Genomic DNA, 12863 nt, shown 5'->3' on the forward strand with positions numbered 1-12863 from the left:
TCTCCTAAGATTGCAAAAGATGTATCTTGCAAAGACGTGCTGGCCTTAATAAGATGACGACGATTTCGTCTATGTAACCTACCCGTGTTATCCGTAAGAAAATAGGACCGTGGCTGCGGAGCAGGATCGCGAACAATCATACGTTTTCTTGATTTACCATCAACAACTATTACTTCTTCTCCAGAATTTAATTGCGGTAACTTTCGCGCCGACCTATCATAGTATTTTTTAGTATAAGAACGATTTTTCACTATATTTAGATAATCATCGCTATTGTTACGATCAGGTTTTAATTTATTAACGTGTATGGGAAGCTTTGTGTTCAAACGTCTACCCATCAACAATTGCGCCGGCGAGCTCACTCCATTACGAGGAGTCACTCGTATATTAAGAAGACCTAAATGCAAATCAGTCCCCGAAATAACCGATTTCTTAATAATATTTTTAACAGTTCGCACAGCTCGTTCACTCAACCCATTAGCCTGAGCGTAATAAGGTGAAGTTGTCGTGTGTTTAAAACACCAATCCACTGAAAATTGATTAAATTCTTTAGATATATACGCAGGACCATTATCTGTTACTAACTCAGCAGGTATTCCATGTCGAGCAAATTGATCTTTCATCGCGTTTATTACAGCACTCGACCCGATGTTTTTCAACGGACTTACTTCAATAAAATTCGAAAAATAATCAACTAATATTAAATAATATTTTCGATAGCAAACAAAAATATCTGAGCCGACTTTCCTCCATGGCAAACTTGGTACTGCATGCGGTATCATTGGCTCCTTGGAGGGTGATGTAGCAAGATCAGCACATACAGCACACGCCCGAACTGCACGTTCAACATCTCGCGACATGCCACTCCAAAACATTACATCGCGCGCACGTCTCTTACATCTATCAATGCCTAAATGACCTTCGTGCACACATTGTAACATTGTCGTCCGTAATTCGCGAGGAATAAAAACTAAATTATCCTTAAATATTACACCATCAATATATTCATGCCTTATCCACGTCAGCTCTGTAACGCGGCCACCCGTATAAAATGTACTTAATTAATATTTTACATTCTAAATCCGTGCTAGTTGCATTTTTAACACATTTTATTTTATCTCTTATACCGAATGGAATTTTTCGCACTGGACATACTGACGGACATACGTTTTTTTCAATTTTTTCAATTTTATATTTACCCGGTAGTTTACCTACACCCTGAAATAAATCATCATATGTTTCTATATTTAAAGAATATATACGCTTAATAATTCCCAACTTTTCACAAGTATCTTGACCTAAAACACTCTGACAGTTATCATTACATATTACAAAATTAATTTTATAAATATTATTATTATATATCCAAGACATCTCAATAGAACCAAGTATAGGTAAGTAATTCCCACAAAAAGATTTTGCTTTTATATTACATTTTGTTAAATCATTTAAACAATAACCTAATCTTTTATAAGTTATAAATGATAACACATTTAGATCGGACCCCGAATCCAATTTAAAATTTACAGGCACACCAGTACTATATAAATATAATGTTTCAAACCATTTGCTATCTTTATTACAATAATCTCTTACAGTTGACACAAGAAACGAGTCATGGTCACTAACACTTTCACGAAGCTCATGTACTTGTTTTTTACCTTTCACCGGACACATCTTTCTATAATGCCCTTTATTATTGCACAAAAAACACTGCACAAACCTGGCCGGACATCGATGGTAGCTATCTATATAATAAGAATTACCACACGCGACACAACACTTAGTCGGGACGCACTTGTCACTGTTGAAAGCAGTGCCCAATCGACGGTCTGCATTCCCGCTGTCCAGTGCGGGGCGCCCGCATACGTGCCCGCGGCCCGCACTCGGTGCCGCCGATGCTGCTACGCTGCCGCTACCGCCGCCACGCCACGGCGCACGCGCACCGAACAACGCGTCCACTGTTCGAAGCGCCGCCGATGATTCCGCGCCGTTACATATTTCGATTTGCTTACTCTCTGCAATTGATATTTCGTTTGCCTGACAAATTTTTATAGTTTTTTCTAAGGTCAATTCCTCTGTCCTTAGTAATCTGTCACGAACTGTAATGTCGGATATGCCACAAACGATACGATCTCGTATTAAACCATCCTCTAAATGCTCAAACTCACAGTGATGACTCAGCAGACGCAACGCAGTCACGTAAACGTCAATAGTTTCGCCCGGTTCTTGAACACGTGTAAAAAACCGGAACCTCGCCATTGTTGTATTATGTTTCGACACAAAATATTCATTAAATTTTCTAACGAGCACATCAAAATCGTCCTGGCTCTCATCCTTTGTGAACTTGAAGGTTGAAAATATGTCATATCCATCAGGTCCGATTAAATTAATAAGTAAACTCGCTTGTACGTCCTTTGTTTCTCTGTACACTCCCGATGCCTTTAAAAACACTTGGAATTGAGTATACCATTTACGCCACGCGTCCGCCCGATTTGCGGGGCCACCTTCCAATATTAATTCCGTTGGAGGTCTAGCGTGTTCCATGTTTAATAATAAACAATCATTTCAAATTTAACACCGCTGTCACCATGTAGTAAAACAACTAGCTCATGACCAAGACTGACTTTTATTTCTTACTAGTGGACCCGGACGCGGCTACGCCTGCTTCAACTATAAGAATATTTATTAAATATATTCATGAAATTATTTTCAATTCTCAATAGAATTAGTAAGAAAATATAAGCGCAAATAATCAAAAAGAATAATAAGTAGATACACATTGTTAGAAAAAATTATCTGAGTTATTGAAATGAACTAACAAAAGGATTAAAAGTAACTAAAGGATAGGTATTCTTAAAATTAGAAAAAGTACCTAAAGTTTTCCGTACGTGCGTACATCGATATCGACTCTACGAAATAACTAAACATTTCTCTCTATTAAGTAGGATAATTTTAGCGGGCAATATCAAATAAAATAAGAAGAGAATCAAAGTGTATTTTACATTAATTATAAACAACAAATAAAGTTCGAAAATGTATGAAAATTTATAAAACCGTCAACGTCATCTGCCCGTTCGCGTCGGTCATACTGTGCCGCCCGCTAGGCTAGGTCTAGGTGGCTAGGTCATTTGGAATCAGTGACATCTCCTTAATTATTTATTAGTATGTTATACAGTAAACTATAATTTCAATCTAGATAAAATGCTAAAAGTGACTATTATATTTATTTTCATAAGGATGAATATCAAAACGTCGCGGTAGCGGTCGCGTAGCAACGACGGTTGTTATTAACATGGCAGAATAAATTGCATGTCAAATTAGAATGTACTTTAAAATATATAAGTATATATGTGTAATGTAATGTTATATAGCCTATAGCACTTCTGAAGAATGCAGCTTTCATACAAAACAAAAACAATGAAAATCGGACCAGTAGATCCAGAGATCTTAGCGTTCAAACAAACAAACAAACAAACAAACAAACAAACTCTTCCGCTTTATTATATTAGTATAGATAACCAGTATTACAAATGTTTTACATTCTACCTTACATTTATTAATATTACTTAATATACAACAAATATTAAATATTTTATTTCTTCAAGTGGGGAGCGTCGAATCCACAGCCTGCCGTAATGACTGCCTATCTGCCAACCGATGCGATATAAAGCGGCTAACTAAGTGTCTTTAAAATATCAAAAATTGCTTAAATTTCAACATTATATACAAATTTCAATAGTCCCTTTAACTATTAAAATAATTACACAGAATTAAATATGAAACACGACTGACATACGCAAATTATAATAAAATGAGGCGAAAAAAAAAAGCAAAAGTTTCGTAGCGACATCGTTCTGCCAGCAACAACCTCGTTACTGGGAGCAAATTTTCCGGATTGGAGATTGTCGATTAGAGATGATCGGATCCTTGCCAACTGGAGACCTCCAGGAAATTGTTATGACACTATTTTGACGAAACATTTGATCTCAACCATATTTTCGTCATTTCGTCTGTTGTTTTGGCAGATTCCTTGCTTTATTTCTTCCATTTAGATATAGACTTTATTTATGATTCATAAATAATCTGTGTCTGGGTAAAAGGAATTGAGGAGAGGCTTAAAAGGTAAATATGAAATCCAGCTTAGTAATATTTTTCTTTTACTGTCTGTTGTATATGAGTCTTTATATGCCTCTGAGATTTTCTCTAGCACCAAAGGAATTTCTCAAGAATACAGACTATGCAGATGTTAATGAAATTATTTCTGGGAAAGTAAGATCTGAGACGGGTGCATTGCCCTGGGAGCGAGCAATTTGCATTTTGAATACTAATGACTGGCTGCACTCACAGGCGACAAGGCATAAGCACTATAGAATAATAATAAAACAGCGTAAAGTGTAATTACTGATACGAAAAGCTGTTAGTACTTAAGACGTTCTAGATTTGCATAAGATGCGACAGCCAGGTTTATTTGCATATCTCGAGTTTTTGAACGATCGCCCGCTTTTAGTCGTCCGTCCGTTACCTTGCAATATTGCATGATCGTTGATGGCCTGATAAAATCGCTAATGGTTTCTAACTATTATGTATATCAATTATATTTTGCGTTTCATTTTGCCGATTGTATGTAGAAATTATGTTAAAAAGTGAAATAACTTAAAAATTCAAATATTTAAATTTAAAATTATAAAATTGAAATATAAACTGGGATATGGAATCGTTAATACGATTAATTGAATTCGATGGAGTAGATTCAAATTTATAGGTTCCAGTTTCTCTACAAAGTTGCTTTATAGTGGAAGTCACGATGTAGCTAGTAGTTCGCAAGCTATATAAAATTCACGACCGAACGCGTAATACTGAAAGTAAATTATTACATGATACTAACGAAATCTAAGTTAAATAAATATTAGGTTTCTATAGAAAAAAATGTTTGTTAAATTACATCTAAAAGCAATGATGTTTATGTAATAATGTATTCAGAATAGAAAATGTCAAGGTCGCCATTTTTATTGACATTTCCAGTGGATGAGAGCGCCGTATCGGCTTAGTTTAGGACCCCTTGGTCGAATACAAAAACAAAGCATATTTTTTCGTTTTCTCATATCTGATATCATTTGCATAAAAATTTCATTATCTGAACTCCCTTACATATTGACAACGTCAATATATTCAGAAATGTTTCATATACCAAAATTGTTATATAAATAATTCTTCTTTTTTTTTCAGCTTTACGCTGTTTCCCTCATGTAGTATGTAGACAAATGGTCAAGTATTATTTGCAAATATTTAATATTTAATTTCCTCGAGCGGGAATCGAACCCACAACCTATTTTCTAATATCACACTTATTATAATAATTATATAATATTAGTGCTTAAATCTTTATGCTAAAAAGAGGTTAATCGGCATTTAAAGAATCTTTTACAAATTAGGTCAGGAGTGTAATCTGTAAACAATCTTCGATCGAGGCAATGCAAATTAACTTACGCCCAATGTTAATAATCGATCCTAATCCATAAATTGCTACCATAGATTAAAATATCAATCTATTTTTTGAGTTTATCTTGCCAATAACCTATCGAAGTACTTCATTTTCAATCTTTAACTTCAATCTATCGTTGGGAGGACTAACTGGAGATGAAGAGGGAACTTTGTATGAAAATTACAGCTTGTGCGTGCCAATAAACGATCTGTCCATTTTGACATTACGGTGGATAGCAAAAATGACAGCTAATTGCGATCCGACATATTTTGGGGTTTACTTTATCATATCCCCGGATTGCAAAATTGCATTTATATTATATTTGATTTTTAAAGTAAATAAATATGTGGAGTGACATTTCTTCGAGTGATAGTAATGATAGTGTTATGTAGTCAGTGTCAGCAATTACAAATATATGCAGTGAGCATATAAAAATATATCAAGAGAGTGCTAAAAACTTCTATCAAGTTGGTGCCTTTCCTGGAGTTATTGCTGCAATTGATTGCACTCGAACACTTATGTGTTTAATCGCCATGTGAGTATTATTAAGTTATATAAAGTTTTCTTTACAAAAGCAGGCAAATTATGGAAACTTTTTTTTGTATACTTAATCTCAGTTACTAATTACCATTTCATTTCTTAATTTGAGCTCTGGGCTTATTAATTTCAGTTGCTGATTTTCCAAATTACTATCTCATATATTTGTAAAATAATATTTTATATAAAATAGTATATAGTTATAGGCAGCAAAATGTGATGCAAGACATTATGGTAATCAATGGAAGTAAAGTACCAAATAGACCATATTTATTAACACAAGTTCTTAATCCAAGTACTAAAGCAAAGCTGCAAGCAAGCATATATTAAACCAGGAACATAATAGAAAGGTATTATGTTAACCTAATATTACCTATGGTATGGAAGAAAGAGGACGGACCATATAAAAAAAAAACTTATTATAATTTATTAGTATGATGTGTAAATAGTATTAAACTTATTAATATTCATGAATTATATACCTAATATAGAAATTTTATATTTTTAGAACATTTGCAAGATAATTTCATATTATGGCACTCCATTTGCAGAGATCTTAATTTGGAGGAAGTACCAGGAATAGAAATATCTTCATGACATGATAGATAATGAGGACAGCGCTGCAATATAAGATATCACAGAAAGGACGTAAATAATTGTTTTATAAGATGAATAATTATTCAAATATTTTATATTTATTAATTACTTAAGTGAGAAGATTGTTAGTTAATCATAGTTTTACTTGTTTTTGGGGGTGAATAAGGAAAACAATGTGTATTGTAATTTTTTTATTATTAAAAAAATGTAACCTATTTTTTTATTTGTCTCTTTATATAAATATTTTTTATTTCTTAATTCTAGCTTGCTCCATGTTTAGTAATTTTATCAGCTTTATTCTCCATACATTTCTTATAAGCTACAAAATATTTAGTGAATTTCTTGCAATCACTGTTTTGTTTTTACTGAAAAAAATAAAGTATTTATTAGTTCATTGTTCAATAAAGCATTCATCAATATAAGTTAAAGTAATAATCTTGCACTTAATCTCAAATTTTATTCTTTGTTATCCAATGTAGCAATAAACAATATGAAATTGAAATAGCCAAGCAAAACGATATTAATATTATAATGAATTCAAAAATTCTATAGAGGCTAACGCCTTTATATAATTTTTCGCATGTATATTTAAACTTAATAAACAAAATTATGAATACATACGATACTTACCTTACTATGCCGGACTCCATTAATGAAATTAAAATAATTATCTTTAGTTCAGTTTAGTTGTAATTTTATGGCGTTTCAAGTTATGTTTAATAATTTATACATGAAAATGGGTTAGGAATAAAGTATCTTAAAACGAACAATTAATTATTATATTATAAAAACATATGCTGTCAAAATGACATGTTCAAGTTCCATTGTACGCACCTAAGCATATTGCATTAAGTTTTAAAAATTGTTTTAATATTATTAATTTTTATTCTTTTTTTAATATTTTGGGACTTAATGATTCATTATTTTATTAAAAATAGTTTTTATAAGACTTTTATAAGTAATAATAATTAATTTTAAATTTAATTTAGCATATATATTAGGATTTTGTTAATTAAAAAAAGATACGTAAAACGAAACTATCGTTACCGCAGGGAGGGCCCTGCAATCCACTTTTGATGATAAGTTGACATTATCCGGAATGGTTATTGGCATGCAGGTTAGAGATTGGATAGATATGTCGAACATTCCAAGATGGACGTTAACTGGAGATCGGAGATACATTATTAATTTCGGGCGTTAGGTTATATAATTTACATATCTCGATTACATATTTGAATAATTATTAGTTGACATTTCGCTGTTGTTTATTGTATTATAGTCTATTGATGTTTTAATCTATTTATATATATAAAATCGGAAGGTCACTCACTTATCACGAAATCTCAGAAATTACAAGTGCTAGGAATCTCAAATTTTGCATAGGAGTTACTTATAGGACGTAGGTTCTCGCTAAGACGGGAATTTGCAATATTCGACTTCTAAGGGATCTTTTTTGGGGTAGAAAGTTTGTATGAAACTTCGTTACTACAAATGCTAGGAGTCTCAAATTTTGCATAGACGTCACTAGGACGTAGTCATGGAGACAGAAATTAATAATAACTTATTCTTATTCACGCGAGTGAAACCGCGAGCGGGCCGCTAGTGCCATATAATAATTAAAGAACTGTTGTATTAAACCTAAGTACAGATTCATTTTTTTATGTATATCAGGATAAGTGAGAGAGAACCTAGTGTAAAGACACTCCGTTCTCTCCTTCTTCAATCATTTCCAATTTGAGCCATCGCGACGGTGTGAAGTTATTTTATATAAAAAAACATTTTGTTTATTTTATTTCAGAAGTGTTATGGCAATGGGCTGAGTGTAGTCTCTACAAAATGATACCCAATGCTTTTATTAAATTTTCTCACATCGCTTGACTAATGTTGCCCAGCTGACGCACATCCGACTGAATTACTTTCTCTTTTCACTCGCTTCTGAAATTTTGGGGTCCATTTATATAAGAATGACAATGTTATTAAATAGAATATGTCCTATAAATGTTGTCAAAACTACGTGTGGCCTATAATTCTATACGGTTGCGAGTCTTGGACTATTAAAGAGGATCTTAAAAAACGTATAGAAGCCTTTGAAATGTAGTAATTAAAACCGCCGTAGATTTGATTCGTAGATTTGATTGGCTAGGGACAGAACTAAGTATGCGAAGTTGACTGCCAACCTTCACTAGTTGGAGAGGCACGTTAAGAAGAATAAATGTTGAGGCCAGTCGTGGCGCAGGGGCACAAGCGTGGCTGAGCGACAGGTTATGGGTTTGATTATCATTCGAGGAAATTAATTGTTTAATATTTCCATTTTCTTGCTTTGGTATCGAGGTATAGCGCGGTGTTGAGTTCTTACACTCAACACGCAATGCTTCCAGAATTCGACGGAAAATGGGAAATGGAAGCGGAGAAAGAAAATGTCGATTTTGAATATATAGTATTTATATTTGATAAAGAATAAAATTGTATCCCTGTCGGCCTTCGTACTAAGAAAAAATAGCATTATCAATTTCTTCCGTTTAATTATATATAATTATGTTTTCTATCGATTCATCGTATTATATCATCATTGTATTCATATTATCATTGTAATATATGCATGGTATGTATGCGTGCAAAAACAGTGAGCTATTTTCATGATAAGAGACAATAAAATAAAGTGCAAATATGCGTGTTATACGTGCGTGCAAGAAGACGATATCTTTGCGATTGTGTGATAAGTGCTTAGAATATTTTTTTTATTTACTTATTGAAAAGATTTGGTTAATAAAAAGAATCAGCTTCACTCTGTATGCACAGAACAGGAAATTTAAAATATTTAATATTACACATATCCGAAAAGTATTTATTAGCACTTGCCGTTCAAGCTTTTATTAGCACTTGCCGTTTTAGTCGGTTAGTGTATGTTAAGTCTTGCAAGCTCAATTTGCCCTACTTTCCATGGTCCCGTTGAACTGAAATGTGGAATATGACGTCAGTTTGGTTACAATGACATTGAAATGATATATAATCAATATTGCCGTTAATAGCCGCCACAACAAAATGGCGGATTACAATTTTTTTACACAAAACTTTAAACCCTAAACGGATGAAATGGGGGTTGAAAGTTTGTTAAATCGGCACCGATTTTTATAAAATTTGAAATTCAGACTTTTAAAAATATTTAATTGAATACGTGTTTCATCGTGTTTTAGAATTTACCTCCTAAGAGTACAAATAAGGGATTGAAAGTTTGTATTGAAAAATCTTTATTCGCCAACGATGTTTCTAAAATTTGATATTAAAAATAAATAAATTAAAATTAAAAATTAAAAATAATTAAAATTTCAAATTTATAATTAAAATTAAAAAAAAAATGAGTTTATTAGAACTCGCCCCTAAGGATCCAAATAAGCAAGTGAAGCTGCGCGCGTCCGCTACTTATTAATAAAATAACAAAAAAATACTCTAAAATAAATAAAAAAATGAACAATTAAGTATAATAATAACTGAATCTATCAAAGCTCTTTAAAACAAATAATCTAACCAATAAATCGCTCAATTTAGTTACATCATTGTTCTATTCAATTCGATCATTGGAATAAAGTGGGGACTTAAAAGGCGAACGATTTTGAACATCCACAATAGCAAAACGTTTGTTCTTGTTCACATTAATTAAGAATGTTATTTGCGAGCACTACAGAGTACAGATCGAGCTCTCGGGGCGGCGATTCCACGAAATTCATTAATTAATTTAAACATTCATGCTTAATTATCGAACTCTTCAATTAAAATCGTTTTAAATTTGTTGCTTTATTTGTACACTCGTTAAATTTCATACAAGTACGAGTAGGTCTCTCAGGGTATCTACGAGTGTTTATAGATCCCCCCCCCACATCCCCCTTTTTTCTCGTTATATAATGAATGTGTTATTAATGAGTTCATTATATTTTGTGAGTTAATTTCGTTCTTATTGTACCGTAAATGTTCATTAATTTTTAATTAAGCTTACTTACTGTGTTATTGTTGAAGAAATATTTTAACATGATTTTATTGTTTGTAAGAAAAATGTAACAGATTTTATTATCTCTTAATATTGAAAAATTGTTTAAGAAAACAATAGGTTATCGAGTTAATTATATTTAAATACTAACTAGTATAAATAGTAATATATTTATATTCACTATTAGATTATACTACATATCGATCCCCATTCGAGGAAATGAAATATTTATTTTAATTAATTTATATTTCCATTTCTTCGCTCTGGTGTCGAGGCAAAGCGCGGCGTTGAGTTCCGCCACTCAACACGCAATGCCAGTATTAGTCGGAGAGTGGGAAACAGAGTATCTTAACACAAAGTTTCCTCTGTCTACCCTGCTGTGTGATACAGCGTGAAGCTGATTGTTATTTTTTAAATTGCTTTATTTTCTTACGTGCTCTGTTCTAACTTTAATAATTAATTTTTCTTACTTCTTTAATAGTAATTAAAATTATCAATAATAATTATCATATTTCAGATTTTTTTGTGTATACGTATAGTATAGTACTTTGGTACCAAATATATCAAGTTACACAGTGAGTGAGCCAGTCACAAAAATATCAGTTTTAAATTAATAATGTTAATAAATATTTAAAATTTGCTGTAGAATGCACATAAGAATATAACATTTCTGCGTTTATTATTACGCGATTGAAAATTATCGCTTCATTGAATCAAACATTTTTAATGGTGAACTCGCCGTCTTCATATTAAACTGGTTTTTAAATTCAAATTATACATTTCATAATAAAGTGTGTAGTTTTACATAATATAAATTTACATCATATTTTTTTAATTCGTCTGTAACACAGTGCCGAAACACTAGGATCTTAAATCAGTGCGTCCTACCAGTTATGACTTAAGATGGAGTATTAGGTCGGCTGTTTTGCCATGGCCATATTAAAAAAGCTTCTGACAACGAATAGATACGAGTAGACCAAGAACTGCATAGTGAGTGCTATATTAGAAAGACTTACGTTCAGCTATGGATGGTAATAGATAAACATATATATATATATTTATTTAGTATGTGTCCTAAAATATTTATTTAGAAATACATTTTGTATTACATATATGTAAAATACTAAGAACACCCATTACATGCTTAATTAGCATCATTTTCTTTCAATATAAAAGACAATCCATACATTACTAAGTTGTAAATCTGATATCTACTGAATGTATCCATGTAGAGTCCGATACGTGCTCTTTGGTTTTAAGATAAATCAGGCCAATTTATCAGGAACAGCTATAGCCGGTGTGTGGTATCATACCATACATGATGCGGCTCATTCGGAAGATCGTTGGGATTTGCAACCACTGTTTGCATCAGCCGACTGCATGTTAAAGTAAAGGATCGAATTGTGGTACCTTTAATTATGCTAATTATTGACGTTATTGGTTAAATGTTGTCTTTTTTTAATATTTTCGTACTTCTAGGTGATAGAAACTTAGACAGTTTATAGATATTATATTTTTTTTATTAGCTTCAGGCTTTAGCCCACATATAATTGGGTAGACAGAGGGAATATAGTGTTAAGAGTTTTAGATACTCCGTTCCTCACTTTCCGCTGAATTTCGGAGACACTGAGTAGCGGAACTCAACGCCGCGCTTTATCTCGTTACCAGAGCAAGGAAATTAAAATATTCAATAATACTTTCACTCGGAATAGAATTCACAACCGTCGCAGTTACAGTATCAAGCTGTGCTAATGCGCCTTCTGTCAACAGAAGCCGTCGTTCTGTTGGCAGAACAATGTTGATTCAAATATTTTTTGGAAGTATTTATAAAAAATGAAATAAAAAGGCAATAATGAGATATTTGTTATATCTATTAAAACTAGAGACACAATTTCTCTCCCATACTGAACTCATATACCTATTAAAACAATTTGCACTCACCACACAAGCTAAGAACCTAGGTAAATATTTACGTATGCATTCACTGAGACGCGTGTTAGTATGGTTGCACGCATCTTTTACCCTTAAGTAGTGCACTCAGTGAACTGTCATATGTGTGTTAGTTGGTTGATAAACTTGGTAATATTAAATATTTTACTGCTTAATAGTTTATAATTAATTAATAAATTATAAGCAAAACATCATTTTTAGAAAAAGCTTTTATTTAAATGCTCTAAAAAGAAGAAAATAAAATTTGGCAGAGGGAAACTAGTGTTAAGACACTCCGTTCCTCACTTTTGTCATCACTAATAGGTTATAATT

The 12863-nt window shown here is 32.3% G+C and overlaps 1 protein-coding gene and 2 long non-coding RNA genes across 4 annotated transcripts; 1 reads left to right on the top strand and 2 right to left on the bottom strand.

Annotated features, from left to right (window-relative positions):
* Window positions 1-1000: 1000 nt before the first annotated feature.
* Window positions 1001-2633, bottom strand: LOC146530903 (uncharacterized). The gene has a single exon (XM_085199520.1). The coding sequence runs from the start codon at window positions 2545-2547 to the stop codon at window positions 1006-1008; it is 1542 nt and encodes a 513-aa protein (XP_085055646.1). The 5' UTR covers window positions 2548-2633; the 3' UTR covers window positions 1001-1005.
* A 2941-nt stretch (window positions 2634-5574) lies between these two features.
* LOC146530904 (uncharacterized) lies at window positions 5575-6842 on the top strand. Of its 2 annotated transcripts, none has more exons than XR_014878862.1 (3): window positions 5575-6020; window positions 6229-6372; window positions 6574-6842. It is a non-coding gene; the product is annotated as an uncharacterized LOC146530904 (long non-coding RNA). The 2 variants fall into 2 exon arrangements; XR_014878861.1 differs by having other exon boundaries at window positions 5577-6020; window positions 6531-6842.
* Window positions 6798-7810, bottom strand: LOC146530905 (uncharacterized). Its single transcript, XR_014878860.1, has 2 exons — window positions 7250-7810; window positions 6798-6984 (listed from the first exon to the last, which is right to left on the bottom strand). It is a non-coding gene; the product is annotated as an uncharacterized LOC146530905 (long non-coding RNA).
* Between the last annotated feature and the right edge of the window lie 5053 nt (window positions 7811-12863).

This window comes from Heliconius melpomene, chromosome 16 (assembly GCF_056956725.1).
Source record: "Heliconius melpomene rosina isolate 202511_hmr_F chromosome 16, ASM5695672v1, whole genome shotgun sequence".
Lineage (NCBI taxonomy): Eukaryota > Metazoa > Arthropoda > Insecta > Lepidoptera > Nymphalidae > Heliconius > Heliconius melpomene.